Source organism: Danio rerio, chromosome 8 (genome assembly GCF_052040795.2).
Source record: "Danio rerio strain M-AB ecotype USA chromosome 8, GRCz13ab, whole genome shotgun sequence".
Lineage (NCBI taxonomy): Eukaryota > Metazoa > Chordata > Actinopteri > Cypriniformes > Danionidae > Danio > Danio rerio.
This window is the reverse complement of record NC_141028.1, coordinates 26,671,006-26,685,000: the sequence shown is the minus strand read 5'-3', so window position 1 is coordinate 26,685,000 and position 13,995 is coordinate 26,671,006. Positions and strand designations below refer to the sequence as shown.

At 36.0% G+C, this 13,995-nt stretch overlaps 3 protein-coding genes and 1 long non-coding RNA gene across 4 annotated transcripts in view; 1 reads left to right on the top strand and 3 right to left on the bottom strand.

Moving 5' to 3' along the window:
* Positions 1-5,620, bottom strand: part of LOC137490316 (uncharacterized) — an 18,668-nt gene extending 13,048 nt beyond the window's left edge. Inside the window, exons 1-4 of the mRNA XM_087264768.1 lie at positions 5,501-5,620; positions 2,681-2,841; positions 2,444-2,605; positions 1,769-2,030 (exon numbers count right to left, since the gene is read on the bottom strand). Coding sequence (XP_087120894.1) covers positions 1,912-2,030; positions 2,444-2,605; positions 2,681-2,841; positions 5,501-5,610 — 552 coding nt within the window. The 5' untranslated portion in view covers positions 5,611-5,620 and the 3' untranslated portion in view covers positions 1,769-1,911. The remainder of the gene's footprint in view (positions 1-1,768; positions 2,031-2,443; positions 2,606-2,680; positions 2,842-5,500) is intronic.
* The window catches only part of LOC108190952 (zinc finger protein 335), a 78,320-nt gene that overhangs the window by 16,744 nt on the left and 47,581 nt on the right, over positions 1-13,995 (bottom strand). Inside the window, 2 exon segments of the mRNA XM_087264034.1 lie at positions 12,844-12,930; positions 13,125-13,225. Of these exon segments, the coding sequence (XP_087120160.1) occupies positions 12,844-12,930; positions 13,125-13,225 (188 nt within the window).
* LOC147835590 (uncharacterized) lies at positions 5,797-10,816 on the bottom strand. The gene is made up of 3 exons (XR_015497956.1): positions 10,132-10,816; positions 9,897-10,031; positions 5,797-8,226 (listed from the first exon to the last, which is right to left on the bottom strand). It is a non-coding gene; the product is annotated as an uncharacterized LOC147835590 (long non-coding RNA).
* LOC795802 (serine/threonine-protein kinase pim-1) lies at positions 7,028-10,126 on the top strand. Its single transcript, XM_087264720.1, has 7 exons — positions 7,028-7,350; positions 7,872-8,240; positions 8,524-8,618; positions 8,798-8,848; positions 8,984-9,356; positions 9,649-9,822; positions 9,918-10,126. The coding sequence occupies exons 1-7, from the start codon at positions 7,173-7,175 to the stop codon at positions 10,013-10,015; spliced, it is 1,338 nt and encodes a 445-aa protein (XP_087120846.1). The 5' UTR covers positions 7,028-7,172; the 3' UTR covers positions 10,016-10,126.

Below are 13,995 nucleotides of genomic sequence, written 5' to 3'. Positions count from 1 at the left end.
TAATCTGCCTCTTGTTATTTCTTTTGTTTTTGGTATGAGTTGACAAAGATGACATTGCCATCTTGCTTACTTTCGTTATTTTTATTCTTCATCTGAGATCGTTAGTTGATAAACTTTGCAGTTGCCCCAAAGGATTTGGAGTGGAAATGTCACGCGACTAACATTCTTACAACACCTAGCGAACCTGTGTATAGGCACACCAGGGCTGTTTCTTAATATGCGTTCTTGTCTATACTTGCGTTCTTGTGTTCTTGTGAAACGTCATCAACCGTCACCAAAGTACTGTTCCAATTCAAAGCTCACATCTTGCCAAGTACAGATAAAATTCTCGATGTGTACTTGTTCTGCGGTTTTCACCAAGGATGCTTCGAGAGGTGACTTGTGCAACTTGCGAAGCTCAGGTATCCCAGAATGCAATGCAGCTAAACCAGCAAACGCTAATGGCAGAGGGGAAAACCCACACGGTTTTAAAAATACTCCTTTACTGTGTCACAAAATAAAGTGTTAAAAGTTTTTCAGGCAGAATGTAGTTGTTTTAAACTCGAATCGTCAGTTTATTCACAAAGGTAGCGCGTTTTTGACGATGTGCCTCAGGTTATGCGAACTCCAACTCCCAGCCTGCCAGCGGGAGCTCCTTCATCACCTCCCCCACCGAGAAGAGCTTTACTTCGGCCAGTCCATCTCGGATGTACCGCTGGATCTCATCACTCCATTGTAGTTAAAACATGATTTTTAATTCATCATGTGAATATCTAGCAGACAGTTTTTGGTCTTTAAATCTATCATTTGTTCTCAGGTGTATTATTTTGGCAGTATTATTTTGTTACCTTTTATAACTGTCTTTAATTAGGTTACCATGTTGTACGTTGTTTGTCTTTGTTAGCCAAATTGTTTGACATCATCTTTATTTGTTATCGTGTATACACTTGTATAATTACCATTGCCGTTTATTAAATCTGATAATCAAAGACACATGTCTGTGTATAATAACTCATTTTACTTCACATTTATATGAATATATGAATACATTTTCTTAAATCAATAATGTAGATTTATAATATTAACATAATATTAATTACTGGGTCGTGCTTGATATAATTAAATCATTTTATTGTTAATGTACAGTGAAACTGATGAATCCATGGTGAGTGAGGTAAGAGACGTTATAAAGTACACTGCAGTTGCATTTGAAGAAGTACCCGACTTGTGTCCTTGCGTCCTCGGGAGTTCGTTCTTCCAAATCCGAACTTGGCAAGTCTGAACTTCCAAGGACGCAAGTGTGAACTTTGCGCACTTGATATTGAAAAATTGCCCAGGTTTAGCAGTGAGCGCTGTCTTTGTATTTTTCTGTTTGGTTGGGTTAGAGTAGGTAAGTTAGGCCAGGCACACGCTGAAGACTTGTTTTCTATTATTTTGTTTTCAGTTAGGTGAAAAGGTTATGCGGAGTTAGTTTGTTTTTGTTATTTTCTTTTATTTCACCGACACTTTTGTCCTCTTCCCCTGCAGGGTTTAATTAACCTTTTTAATTATAATTAACCTTTTGTAGTATTTGTTGTTATCTATATTCTTCTTCTTTATTATTACTATTTTCTGTTTAACTTTGATTTTGTATAATAAATTATAATTTTTTGGCAGTATTTTGGATGATGCATGGTTTTCATTTCCTCCCGCATTACACAGAATGGTCTATGGTACAATATAAATGTTACATACTTCAGGCTCTAGATTAACATCAAGAAGTCATAACAAGTAGTAAAACAATACTTACTTGCGATTCATGTATTTTTTGTACTTTTTTTGAAGGAAGCGTTTGGAAGGTCGTCCTCATTTTTTTGGGCAGGAACTCAAGATCATTGAGGCTGGTGTTGATGAAGTATCTCTGTTCTCAGAATCTGACTGGCTGACTCCTTTTTACACTACTGTCCCATTGGAAAACGAAACAGATCTGTTCTCCAATCCGGAGGAACTTGCTTCTTCAGGAGCTCGAGGATCCTCTGTATTGTTGGTTTCAGATGGTGCTGCTGGTGACTCTGTTCATAAAATTTAGGGTTATCCCACTCATATGAAAGTTGCTATTTAAACATTTTCAAGAGTTCACACTTAAACAACATGTAAACTCCGCACAGAAATGCCGACTGGCCAAGCTAGGACTTGAACCATGCTTTCAGGTAGCAGTGTCAGCCACTGAGCCACCGAGTAGCCCGATCTTAAAATTGTGGAAGTGGGAGATGGGATGAATGGATGGGGGGAGGTCTTGCAAAGCGAAGACAGGGAGAAAAGTTAGGCTGGATATTTGTGTTAAATTTTGAATAATCCGATTGGCTAGCTAATGATTACCGATCGGGACCAGCTGCGGTCAATCATATCACACTCCTCTTGAAATTAGTTTGTGAAACTTCACTTATTTTACCTCTGTGACCCAAAAAGCTAGACTAACCCTAACCTGAATCTGGAAGAAATTTGCGAGGAGGCCCCACCATCCTGCGAGGACGTTTCCGTGAGGTAGATGCGGGAGATGATGAAGAGCAGGAGGGAGGAGGAGTGAAGTGCCTGACAGCCAGTCTGGATCTGGCCTCCTCATCAGCTGGTTTATAATCACTGTCACCTGTGTGTACAATTAAAATACATTTAAATATAGGAAATGATGAAATATATAGAATGCAATCTGCACTCCACTGACCTTGATCATCAAGAGCGCCTGCATCAACAACGTCATCTTTTTCCTCTTCAGGCTGCTCCTCCTTCTTGACCTCAACCACTGCTCCAGCCTTGCTTTCAGATTTTCGAGGACTTCCCCGTCCATGTTTCCTTTGGCCTGGACCGTCAGCATGTGAGACAGCACTTCCAGAACGAGAACCAAAAAAAAGCCTGTAGGCATCAGTACTGCTGGAAATTTAAAATCAGCATAATCCAGTTGTGCCTTTTATTTCGTAACTATTTAGTGCTGATTTGGTGTATTTGTAAGTGAGATGGCTTCTGGAAAAATAAACATAAGAGGGAAGGTGGCACCTCAAGGTGGCACAGTAGCTCAGTGGTTAGCACTGTCGCCTCACAGCAAGAGGTTGGCTGGTTCGAGTTCCGGCTGGGCCAGTTTGCATTTCTGTGTGGAGTTTGTATGTTCCCCTTATTGTAGGCATAGGTTTCCTCCCAAAGACATGATAAAGGTTGAGGGCAAACTTTATAGTGGCTTGAAAAAGCCTGTTAAAAGTAGATTATTTAGTTTGAAAAAGTGTCAAGATGACAAAAAGAATGTTGAAGATCCTTGCAGTCAACAATTTAACCATTTAAAGACGGAAACAAGACAGTCCAGCATGAGTTGTTAGCAAGATTCTAGCATGAATTGTTACTAGTATGTTTCTAGCATGAATTAAACAAGGATCAGTGTTTTCTCATCATCCTTATTATCGTTGCTTTATTAATTTGATTATTTGAATCAGTTTTTACCTGTGAAATGATTTTGACTACTGAATAAAGTGAACACATTGCTTAATATAAGAATGTTCAGGTCATCAGGTCACAGACTTTTTATAATTCTATTTTCAGGAGCCACCAAACCAGGGCATAGATCATGGAGACCTCGAGTGGAACTGAAGGACTTGATGATAGTAAACAACTGTTTTCCTGTTTGTGTTGATATTATAATTATGTGTTAATACTGTCTAAAGTGATTTTGATATTATTATTATTATTATTATGTGTTAATAATGTTTAAAGTGATTTCCTTTTTATTCAAGACAGACTTTGTGTAGTGAGAAGCAGTGGTGTAAAGTAACACTACAAATACTTAAACTGCTGTAATTGAGGAGCTTTTCTCAGAAATTGTAATTTACTTAGTAGTTTTAAAAATGTGTGTTGCCTTGAGTACATTTTCAGTGCTGTATCGGTGCTTTTACTCCACTACTTTAACCTGTAGTCACTACTTTATTTTGTCTTGTCTATGGGAATAGGAAAAATCAGTCTTGAGATTCCTGTCCAGTTAAATCGCACACAGAAAGTAAATCGCAACATAAAGATCTACCTCAAGACTTGGGCGATTTATAATTGCAGCAAACTGTTTGCAAGCATTAAAATTGTCCAAAATCTTTATACTCAATGACCCAGAGACTGTTTATATGCATGTCACTGATGAGAAGATCATGGGTGTTTACTGTATGATGACCGAAATGGCCTTAAACACCCAGCAGGCACAAGACCTCAACACGACATCAGACTGACGTTGTCTTCCAATGTCATGGAGACGCTGCATTTTGTTTGGAAATGAAAATCGGATGTCCAACCTAAAATCAACGTCTAAAGATGTTACAGCTTGAGGTTGTGTGGACGTTACCACAATGACAGCTATCAGATGTTGGATTTTGGTCAGTATTTGACATCAACGTGATGTTGGTTTAAGATATTGGCTTGATGCTTTTATAACATAACCTAAAATCAACCAAATATCAACGTCACTTGACATCATTATTGTACATCAAAATGTCTTTAGACGCTGACTGGACATTGAATTATGGTCGCCAATGCATCAGCTTTTTACAGCGTAATACTTACTACTCTCGAGTACTTTAGAAAGGGCTGCTTTTTACTCATACTTTAAGTAATAAATACAACAGATAATTTTACTCTACTTGCACTAAGTTTATAGGCAAGTCATGGCACTTTTACTTAAGTATGATATTTCTGTACTCTTTCCACCACTGATCATATGCAGCAGACAACAGCTTTGTAAAACCAGAATTGTACAATATTATAGCACAACTAATGCAAGAAAATCAGTGTTAGATTCAGATAAAGAGGCTTTGATTTCTTTGGTTTGCATTTAAAGTTCCTGTTTGTAGCCATGTTTAAAGAAAGACATCTGTAAAACTAAAGAAGCTAAAGATGAAACAGCAAATGATCAAAACCTTCTTTATAAGCATTTTAGCTACAGCTAGCAACTGTTTCATAGCAATATGACGTCAATCCTCCAGCCTACAGGTATATACAGACTGTCATTAAAGCAGCATCCACAGAGACATGTCCATTATTCTTCTTAAATACAGTTTTCTCTATACATATTTATTTTACCTTTACAAGGCTAAACATTGTAGGAACACAAAGATAAATTTCTTTCACTATTTACAAAGGCTATAAATGAAACTTACAAAAAATTATAAATGACTGATGATTCTGGAAGAAGTCTGTGTTACTTCTCATGGCAGTTTGTGATGTTAATTTGGAGCTGAGATAAGTTTCTGATATTCCGTCTGTCTCTGTGTGTGTGTGTGTTGATGTGTGTGTTGATAATGTGTGTGTCGTGGTTCTACTCAACAGTAAACACTAAACGTCATGCTGGATGCCCTGCTGGTTGCAGTTGTTGGATGCCATGACAGTGTTAGCATGTAGCATGTTCACACAAAATCAGTACAGTTCGCAGTTAAAACAATTTTTTACCTTTTTTGTAACTCTATAAAACCTAATGTCAACAAAATCTTCAATCTACAAGAATATTAATCATTATTCCAACCTGGTAGCATTCACATCGGTCCAGTGGTTTCTTCGGCTAGAGTGGGTTATTTTGGTGAATGAATCTGTGGTTGAAATGAATTGTGAGAGTCGATTCATTGACCTGTTCATAAATGCAACCGTTGCTTTGTTACTGAATAAATGTCTTATTCACTTAAAACAGGGCTTTACTGCCACCTACTGGCGGGCTCAGTTAATGCATGAATAACTTAATTTTGACTATGGTTGTATATTTTTCTTTATACTTTATTCTAAACATTATTCATGTAAAAAAGAAGAATTCATAAAGGTAAAGAATTCACAGAAAATGTTTATTTAAATTGCAAATATTGTGCTTAAATGAAGAGACTGCAGTCTGAGCGGAAAAGAGAATGGAGAAGGATGTTAGGAGTATGCCACTCTAAACAGTTAGGAACCACTGATATACAGTCTAGATAATAGGTCATACCCATGATATCAAAAATTAGCTAAGAATCAATGCAAAAGTAGTGTAACATTACAATAGAGACAGAAATATTGCAAAACTGTAAACAATTACTTTCAAATGACAGAAACTAATTAAATATTAAGTGCTACATTTTGAAAGAAATTTGCAATTGAAAGCAAAACCCAGGATGGCAATAAATAAATGGCTGTAAGTAACTGTCAGCTCTTATCTATGGTTTTCTAATGTTGTCACTAATGTTAATTGAGAAGAAGTTTTAGATAAAATTTTTTTTTACAAGTCCAGTTACATACAAACATTACTAAATTAGTTAATTTAAATTAAAAACATAATGAGTCACTAAATACCACACAGATATCCTTTAAAACTATTATTAAAATGAGAAATTACATCGTGAAAGACTTATTTTATCTTTGCCATAATCACAGTAAATAATATTTGACTGGACATTTTTCAAGACACTTCTAAACAGCTTAAAATGACATTTAAAGGCTTAACTAGGTTAGTTAGGGTAACTAGGCAGGTTAGGGTAATTAGGCAAGTTATTGTATAATGATGGTTTGTTCTGTGGACCATTGGAAAAAAAAAAGCTTAAATGGGCTAATAATATGACGTTAAAATGTTATTTTTTAAATAAAAACTGCTTTTATTTTAGCCAAAACAAATAAGACTTAATAATAAGTAATATTTATACTATACTCAATAAATAATAAAACTGCAGAAGAAAAATATCAGACATACTGTGAAAATTTCATTGCTCTCTTAAATGTAATTTTGGAAATATTTAATAGAGAAAAAATTAAAAGGTTTCCCAGAGGTGGCTTGCAGCAGGAAGAGCATCTGCTGTGTAAAACATATGCTGGAAAAGTTGGTGGTTCGATCTGCTGTGTCGACTAAGATTAATAATGGGACTAAACTGAAAAGAAAAAGGGGGGATAATAATTCTGACCTAAGTGTGTGTGTGTGTGTGTATAACGTGGATGTGTGTGCACTTTAAGGCAAATTAGCCAGTCAGTCTAGCGCGGCCCTGCATTAGTTGTTTGAGTTATTGTGTTTTAAAAAGTCCCCGCGTGTTTTGAAAATGTTCTTTCGCGTTCCAAATGGAACCACGTAACTCTGACATCATCAGTGGCTAATTAACGCTGACTGAATCAAGCAGAAACCCTCATTGCTTCTTTCGACGACTAGTAGTTCAGTATTTACTGCGATTCCACACAACGGTGATAAAATGGCCTTTTCAAAGTTAATTTCCCGTTTAAAGAAAGCGTTCGGTATCAAGTGTGCACACGAACCACCCCGTGAGCCGCTTAAATCCACCGGCAACATGACAGAAAACCACCGTCATCCGATAACCGATGACCCGCCCCTCTTCCAAGCCTGTTTCCCCAGAAGAGCTACTGTTGATGGTAAATTAGGTTTATGAATTTTAATTACTAAAACAATGCTAAAACACACCGAACATGTCAGAGTAGCTGTTTAAAGATAAGAAATAAAATTGACTAGAAACATTTAAGAATTTTAGGTAGTTTCTTAAAAGGGACAGTTCACATAAACGTGAATATTCTGTCATAATTCACTCCTAAAACCTGTTTCAGGTGCTTTCTTGTGTTGAACACAAATACTGAATTCAGCCATTGACTTCCAGTATTTTGAGTTCCTACAGTGAAGTTTAATGGCTGCTGATTTCAGGAATATTCTTCAGAATAGGTCTATTTTTGTGTTTAAAAGAAGAAATTCATAATTAATTGTATTTATGCCTTTAGATATATAGTTTAAACATACTTTTTTATTGCTAATTATCACTTCAATACACAAAAACTGCAAGATTATAATAAAATACATTGAGTGATGTCTTTGCAAATTAACTTCAAATATCTAGTCAAGAGAGTTACAGAATCATATTAATGATATTCCTTCCCCTCTTTAGATCCGCTCCCTGCACTGGAGATCCATGACCTACAGGACGAGCCGATCAGTAGCTCGAAATTCTTTCACACTGCTGTGAACAATCTGGAGCTGGAGGTTCTCCAACCTTCAATTCCTGATGCTCCAGCAGAAGAAGACTTGGACTCCACTGTGAAATCTGAAGTGAACAGCTTTGAATCTCCAGTGAGTCAGCAGTTCTCAACAGACGGCATCTTTGAAGCGTTCAGCGGAGACTCTGTGCAGGTTGACATTGACTCTGCACTGGATGAAGACTCGGAGTCTTCACTGAACCAGAAGGTCTCACAAGATGACTCCGCTGATGATTCTGCACTGAGTCTTACAGCAGATGATGAGACCTGTTTGGACAATAGTAAGTTTATTGCTAGAATTCATAACATTTGTTTAGGCTTATCAAACATTTTAAAATTATACAGTTGAAGTCGAAATTATTCGCCCTCCTGTGATTTTTTTCCATTTTCAAATATTTCCCAAATTATTTTTAACAGAGTAAAGAAGTTTTCACTTCCTTCATTTCCTATAATATTTTTTTCTTATGGAGAAAGTCTTATTTGTTGTAAACTCTGTGTTTTATTTGGTTTATAATTGAATAAGATTTTGTGTCCAGTCAGCTAAATGTTCTTCTTTTTTAACAGATGACATCAGCTCCCGCTACAATCTGGGAAAGCAGCTCGGTGAAGGAGGTTTCGGCTCTGTTTTTGAGGGGATCCGCATACAGGATGGTCTGCAGGTATTCATTTCTGTAGACTCAAATTCTTTGATGAAGTTCACTATTTAAAGAACATCATCAGAAACATGCTTTCATTGTTTTGACATTTCTGAGAATTCAAATTGATGAAACCTCTGTTCAGGATTTGAATGAAATGATCTGGATGCACATGTTAATTGTTCGCTTATTTCTTTAAACAGGTGGCTGTTAAATTTGCCCAGATGACACCAAGTATGCGAGATCTCTGCTCTGTAAGTACACTACACTTTCTGTTTTTCTCTTCTCAGTCACTGTGTTCAACTCATAATGTCTTATATTTAATATTAGACAACAGGCTGTGGTTAAAAATCCTTGTTTGAAAACCAACATTATTATTTTGTTTTCAGTCTCATGACCAGCCACCTCTAGAGATCACCTTGGCAAGTATGGCCAGCAGTGGCTCCAGGTGTGCCAATATAATTCAGCTCCTAGACTGGCAGGTCTTCAAAGACCATTATGTCATGGTCATGGAGCGGCCTACGCCAAGTATGGACCTGGAGGCATTCCTGCAACTCAACGGAGGCGTCCTCACCGAGCAAACGGCACAAACTATCATGGGCCAAGCTGTTCATGCTGCCAATGTTTGCTGCTACCGGGAAGTATTCCACAGAGACATTAAGCTGCAAAACCTGCTTGTAAACCCAAACACACTGGAGGTCAAGCTGATTGACTTCGGCTGCGGAGATTACATGATGGAATCAGCATACTCCACCTTTTCTGGTAGGTGTTTTAAATAGGGTTGTCAAAAGTATCGACTTTGGGACTGACATTTTAAAAATGTCCAATTGAACGCTGTTAAACACCACTGATTGGCCATTGGTGTTCACATGCTCAGCAAATATGACTGTGAGGAGTGTCAGTATCGATACTTTTGACAACACTAGTTATGAATGTACATAAGTATTATTAATATACGGTTTAAAAGCTCAGTAATTAGCACACCTGAAACCCATCTGGTATATTTATCAACATGATGCTGACACAGAGATTTAACTAAATGTCTCTCCTCCAGGCACAGAAGCGTACATGCCGCCAGAGTTTTACAAAAGAGGATGTTACCATGCCAAACCAGCAACTGTCTATTCTCTTGGGGTTCTTCTCTTCACATTGCTGCATGGAGATTTCCCAACGACGTATGACCTGTACTACCTGGAGCATGACTGGTCCAAATTTACCCTCTCTCAAGGTGAGATGTTCATCAAAGAACAAGTTAAAAAAACAGTTTAATAATAATAATAATAATAATAATAATAATCTCACCTCTCCTTTTGTTTTTCACAGAATGCTGTGATCTGATGTGGGCTTGTCTGCAGCAGATTCCAGAGCACAGAATTCTTCTAGGACAGATGCCTTACCACGACTGGTTCATGCTGGAGTAGCCAGTTGACACCTTTGCTGTTAATATATAGTGTCTTGTTATTGTATTATTCACTTCTTTATTGTTACAGTTGTTTTTGTGTATGTCTCTAATAAAAATATATATTTTTGAACTCACTTGTGATGTGGCTTATATTGTGATCTAGTCCCAGTGACAAAAATCTGGCATGAGGTTTGAACAGCATCCAGTCATTTATAACACACACTGCAGTTGCCACTGGCATCATTAAGGCGCACTTTTAGAACTACACTTTTAAAGAATACAGTCCAGCGCTGACCCAAAGCCTAAACATATCAGTCACTGCGACATCAGCAAATCATCCATATAAAATTCCAATATTTTACTGTGAATTCAGAACTGTTTTTAGAAATGTTTTAAAATACAAACATCGTAACATGAGAATGTGACATTCAGATGAGTCTGTGAAAAGGCCGAAAAATGCTGTACTATTTATGTCAGGCCAGTAGTTGGCAATTTCTTTTTATAAAATACACTATGTGCCTGCAAACATATGATGTTTATAGTTTTGTTGTATTGTTAAGTAATCTGTAATCTACACTTACATGCCATGTAATCTACAAAGAAAACATTTTAATTTAAATCTGTAGCATTTTCAAAAACTTGGTCTTTAAAACCAATTTTCAAAGGTTTGTTTTCAGGCCTCTCAAAATGTTTAACAAAACAAAACAATAAAAGTTTCTGATTTAGTTAAGACATACATCATGCATTGGTTTTACTGTTCATGTTAAGTAAACACAAACAGTTCAAGTATTTATAAGCAATCATGTTACATTTGAATTACAGTAATTACAACATGAACAAAGTAAACAAGTGTGCCAGTATTGGCTCTGAACTCAACCTGTTGTTCCTGTAGAAACATCCCATCATGTTCATACTGAATGTGAGTGATTTGCCAGTCCCCCATCTGCAATTCAAAGTCAGGGTTTTAGTCATGATGATGAAAAAGCATCCAACAGACCATAAAAAGCTAAAAATGCTTCTTGGGTTGCAGTTACAGATCAGATGAGCCATCAGTGAACTGTTCATTAAAAACCATGAGGAGTTCTGGACTCTTGGGTTATGAATGATGTAAAGCACAAAGACTAACCTGAATGTGTTTCCCATGATACCAGCACATACTCTCTTGGGAGCAAATGCTGAACTCCATCCTGAGAGATGATATACTGGACCTGAGAAAAGGGAGTGGAAGAGGCAGTAAATTTAATTTTGCCATTTAACACAAGGAAATATGAGGCTTAAGGCGCTTACTGGTGTTATTTTCAAGAGTCAAAACTATAAGTGTGATTTAGCTTTAGTTTTTTATCATATATTAAAATATGTCCTGTATACTTCATCCCTAATCAAACATACACTGCAAAACTTTCTTCTTGGTCTCTAAGTAATTAAAAGATTGGGAAAAAACAAAACAAAGTAAAGTGGTTGGGAGTAAGATTCATTAAAACTATATATTGTTTTGGATGTTACTTTTGTGTATTTATTTTCCTCACCCTTCTCTCTCAGCTTCTCACTCCACTCTTAGTTTTCTTATAGGTTCAGTTAACCGTCCATCATTATTATGATGGTGCCAGATCAACCAATCCCCGGATGAGTCGCGGAGATTTAAAGCTGCTAAAGATCAGTGTTTGGTGTGCGCTCTGCCTCGGCATACCTTTGGGTGCCACGCTGTTGCATTTTTTGTCATGCTTAGGCTATTAGATGATTTATTATTTTTATTATTATTTGTTATTTACTGTGGTAATTCGAGTTTACTTGTTAAACTTTGCTGGGTTTGAGTAAAGGCTTTGATGGTTGTTGTGTGATTCTAAACTGAACTTTATGACCTTCTTGTAAGGTTTGTTTTAGTTTAGATTGATTTTTTTAGGATTAGTTTGAGTTTCGCCCCCTGTGTAGTTTTGAGTTTGTAGTTTAATTAGTTTACATCGGGTGTCGTGACTGAAGATATAGATTTTATTTTCATTATTTATTTTTGTCGCCTAGTTTAGACATTAGATTTAAGAATTGTTTTGTTTTGTTAATTTCTTTAATTTGGCTTATCATTGTTGTTTTCGTTTAAAGACAATATTGTAAATGTTTATTTCTTTTTCTACTATTATTGTTACATCTTTTGCTTAAACCATTGAGTAAAATGCTTAAATTCTGAATCAATTCCTGCCTCATCCTTAATCTGTCGCACACATTACATGTGTCTCACCTTAATGTTACAGCATTCCTTTTAAACATCATAAACTCACAACAACAAGAAAAAAATATAGTCTTGTTTTCACAAAAAGATGTCAACATTAAGGCAGCTTTTCATTAAAACAAAATATGAAAGTGCAAAAGCAAAATAAGCTTGTTTTTATATTATTTTGCGTGTTTTTAGGAGAAAATCACTTAATCCTAACTTTTTTGTAGGCTGTCAAACTTTTTACAATGATTATGAGAAGACACAAACTAAAATATAATTCAGTGTAACAATAGATAATAGACCTAAGAATCTTATCAGACATATTTAAAACAAGAATCATTTGATAACATGTTCGTAAACTCTATTTTAATATCATAGTTTAGCACCAAAATACTAATAAATTATTATTTGAAATTTTTATACTTTCCACTATTCTTCAAACTACTAAATTTTGCTACTTTGTCTGCAAAAGTGTTTAAACAAAAAGGTTTAAAACCTTAAAACTAGGGCAGGAAAAAAAAATCACTTATTATTTTATATATTTTACTAAATGTAGTTCAAATGAAAAATCTGTTCAAAACCAAACTGTTAAATGTGTGTTTACTGTTTATTTGAAAACAGCTTTAATAAATGAGTCTTACCTCAGTGACCTGGTTGTCTCCAGTCATTAAGTGCAGTATGGTCTGTCCATCTACTGTTGTGATCTGCTGAATATATGCTGCCTCCTCCTAAGAAACTTTTTTTCAAAAACATGCCTTTAAAACCTGAATTTATATTACATTTATACATTTACCACTTTATAAAATCTAAACCACCTTGCATTAGATACAATCTCAAATGTAAAGCTCTTCTTTGTGATTTTTCATAACCAACCAACATTAATTACAGGCTGTGAATGAGAAAGTGTGTAGCTGTGCAGTACCTGGTCAGAAAGACTTTGATCCAGAGCCACAATGATGTGTTCCTGACCCAACGCTTGCTGTAACCTCTCTGGGCTGATGACCGTTTGACCCGCCTGCAAATCTATAAATCACAAAAGAAGAAATATAATGAAACAAAGTAACAAGATGTGTCTAATAAACAGACCAGGGCTGTGTGACTACAGTAATAGAGTGGAGGAACTATGATGTCACCTCGTAGGCCAATCGGCTGCTAGCATAAAACTGGTTCCTTCAATAAAATCCCCATAAGATTTTCCCATAGACTTCTCGAAGATTGCAAATAATTAGCTCTGTGTTCAAACACAGTTCATTACACTTACACGTTTTGTCCAACAGGATAATCCTCACACGACATTTATACAGACCTACAGTACATGCCTTTTGGATAGTTTCTCAATGAAAAATACATTTGTTTTGCTTTACAGTTGGTGTATACGTTTTCAAACATGAACTGTACTGTTTTAGAAATGTGCCTATATATTCTAATCATAACACGTTTAAATAAGTGTATTGCCTGCGTGCACATAGCCCATTAACCGTAGTGAAAACCTAGCTATGACTGTCAATTACAAATCCCATATTCTTTTTCATAGACGACAGAAATGAGGTCTATCAAAAAGTCTATTAAACCGCTGCAAATGTGGTCATGGATAGAGAACATCAATATTCTTTTTTGTTATGAAGTACTGAGAAAAGCAGCCCATACAGTCACATATGATATACGTTCTAAGGTGAGTATAATTGAGTTTCAGGAGGAGTGTAAATATTGCATTTATAATTAAACATTTGTTCAGATGAAGAAAAAAGACAAAAAATCATTAGATCACGAATATTTATATATATTTTACAAAT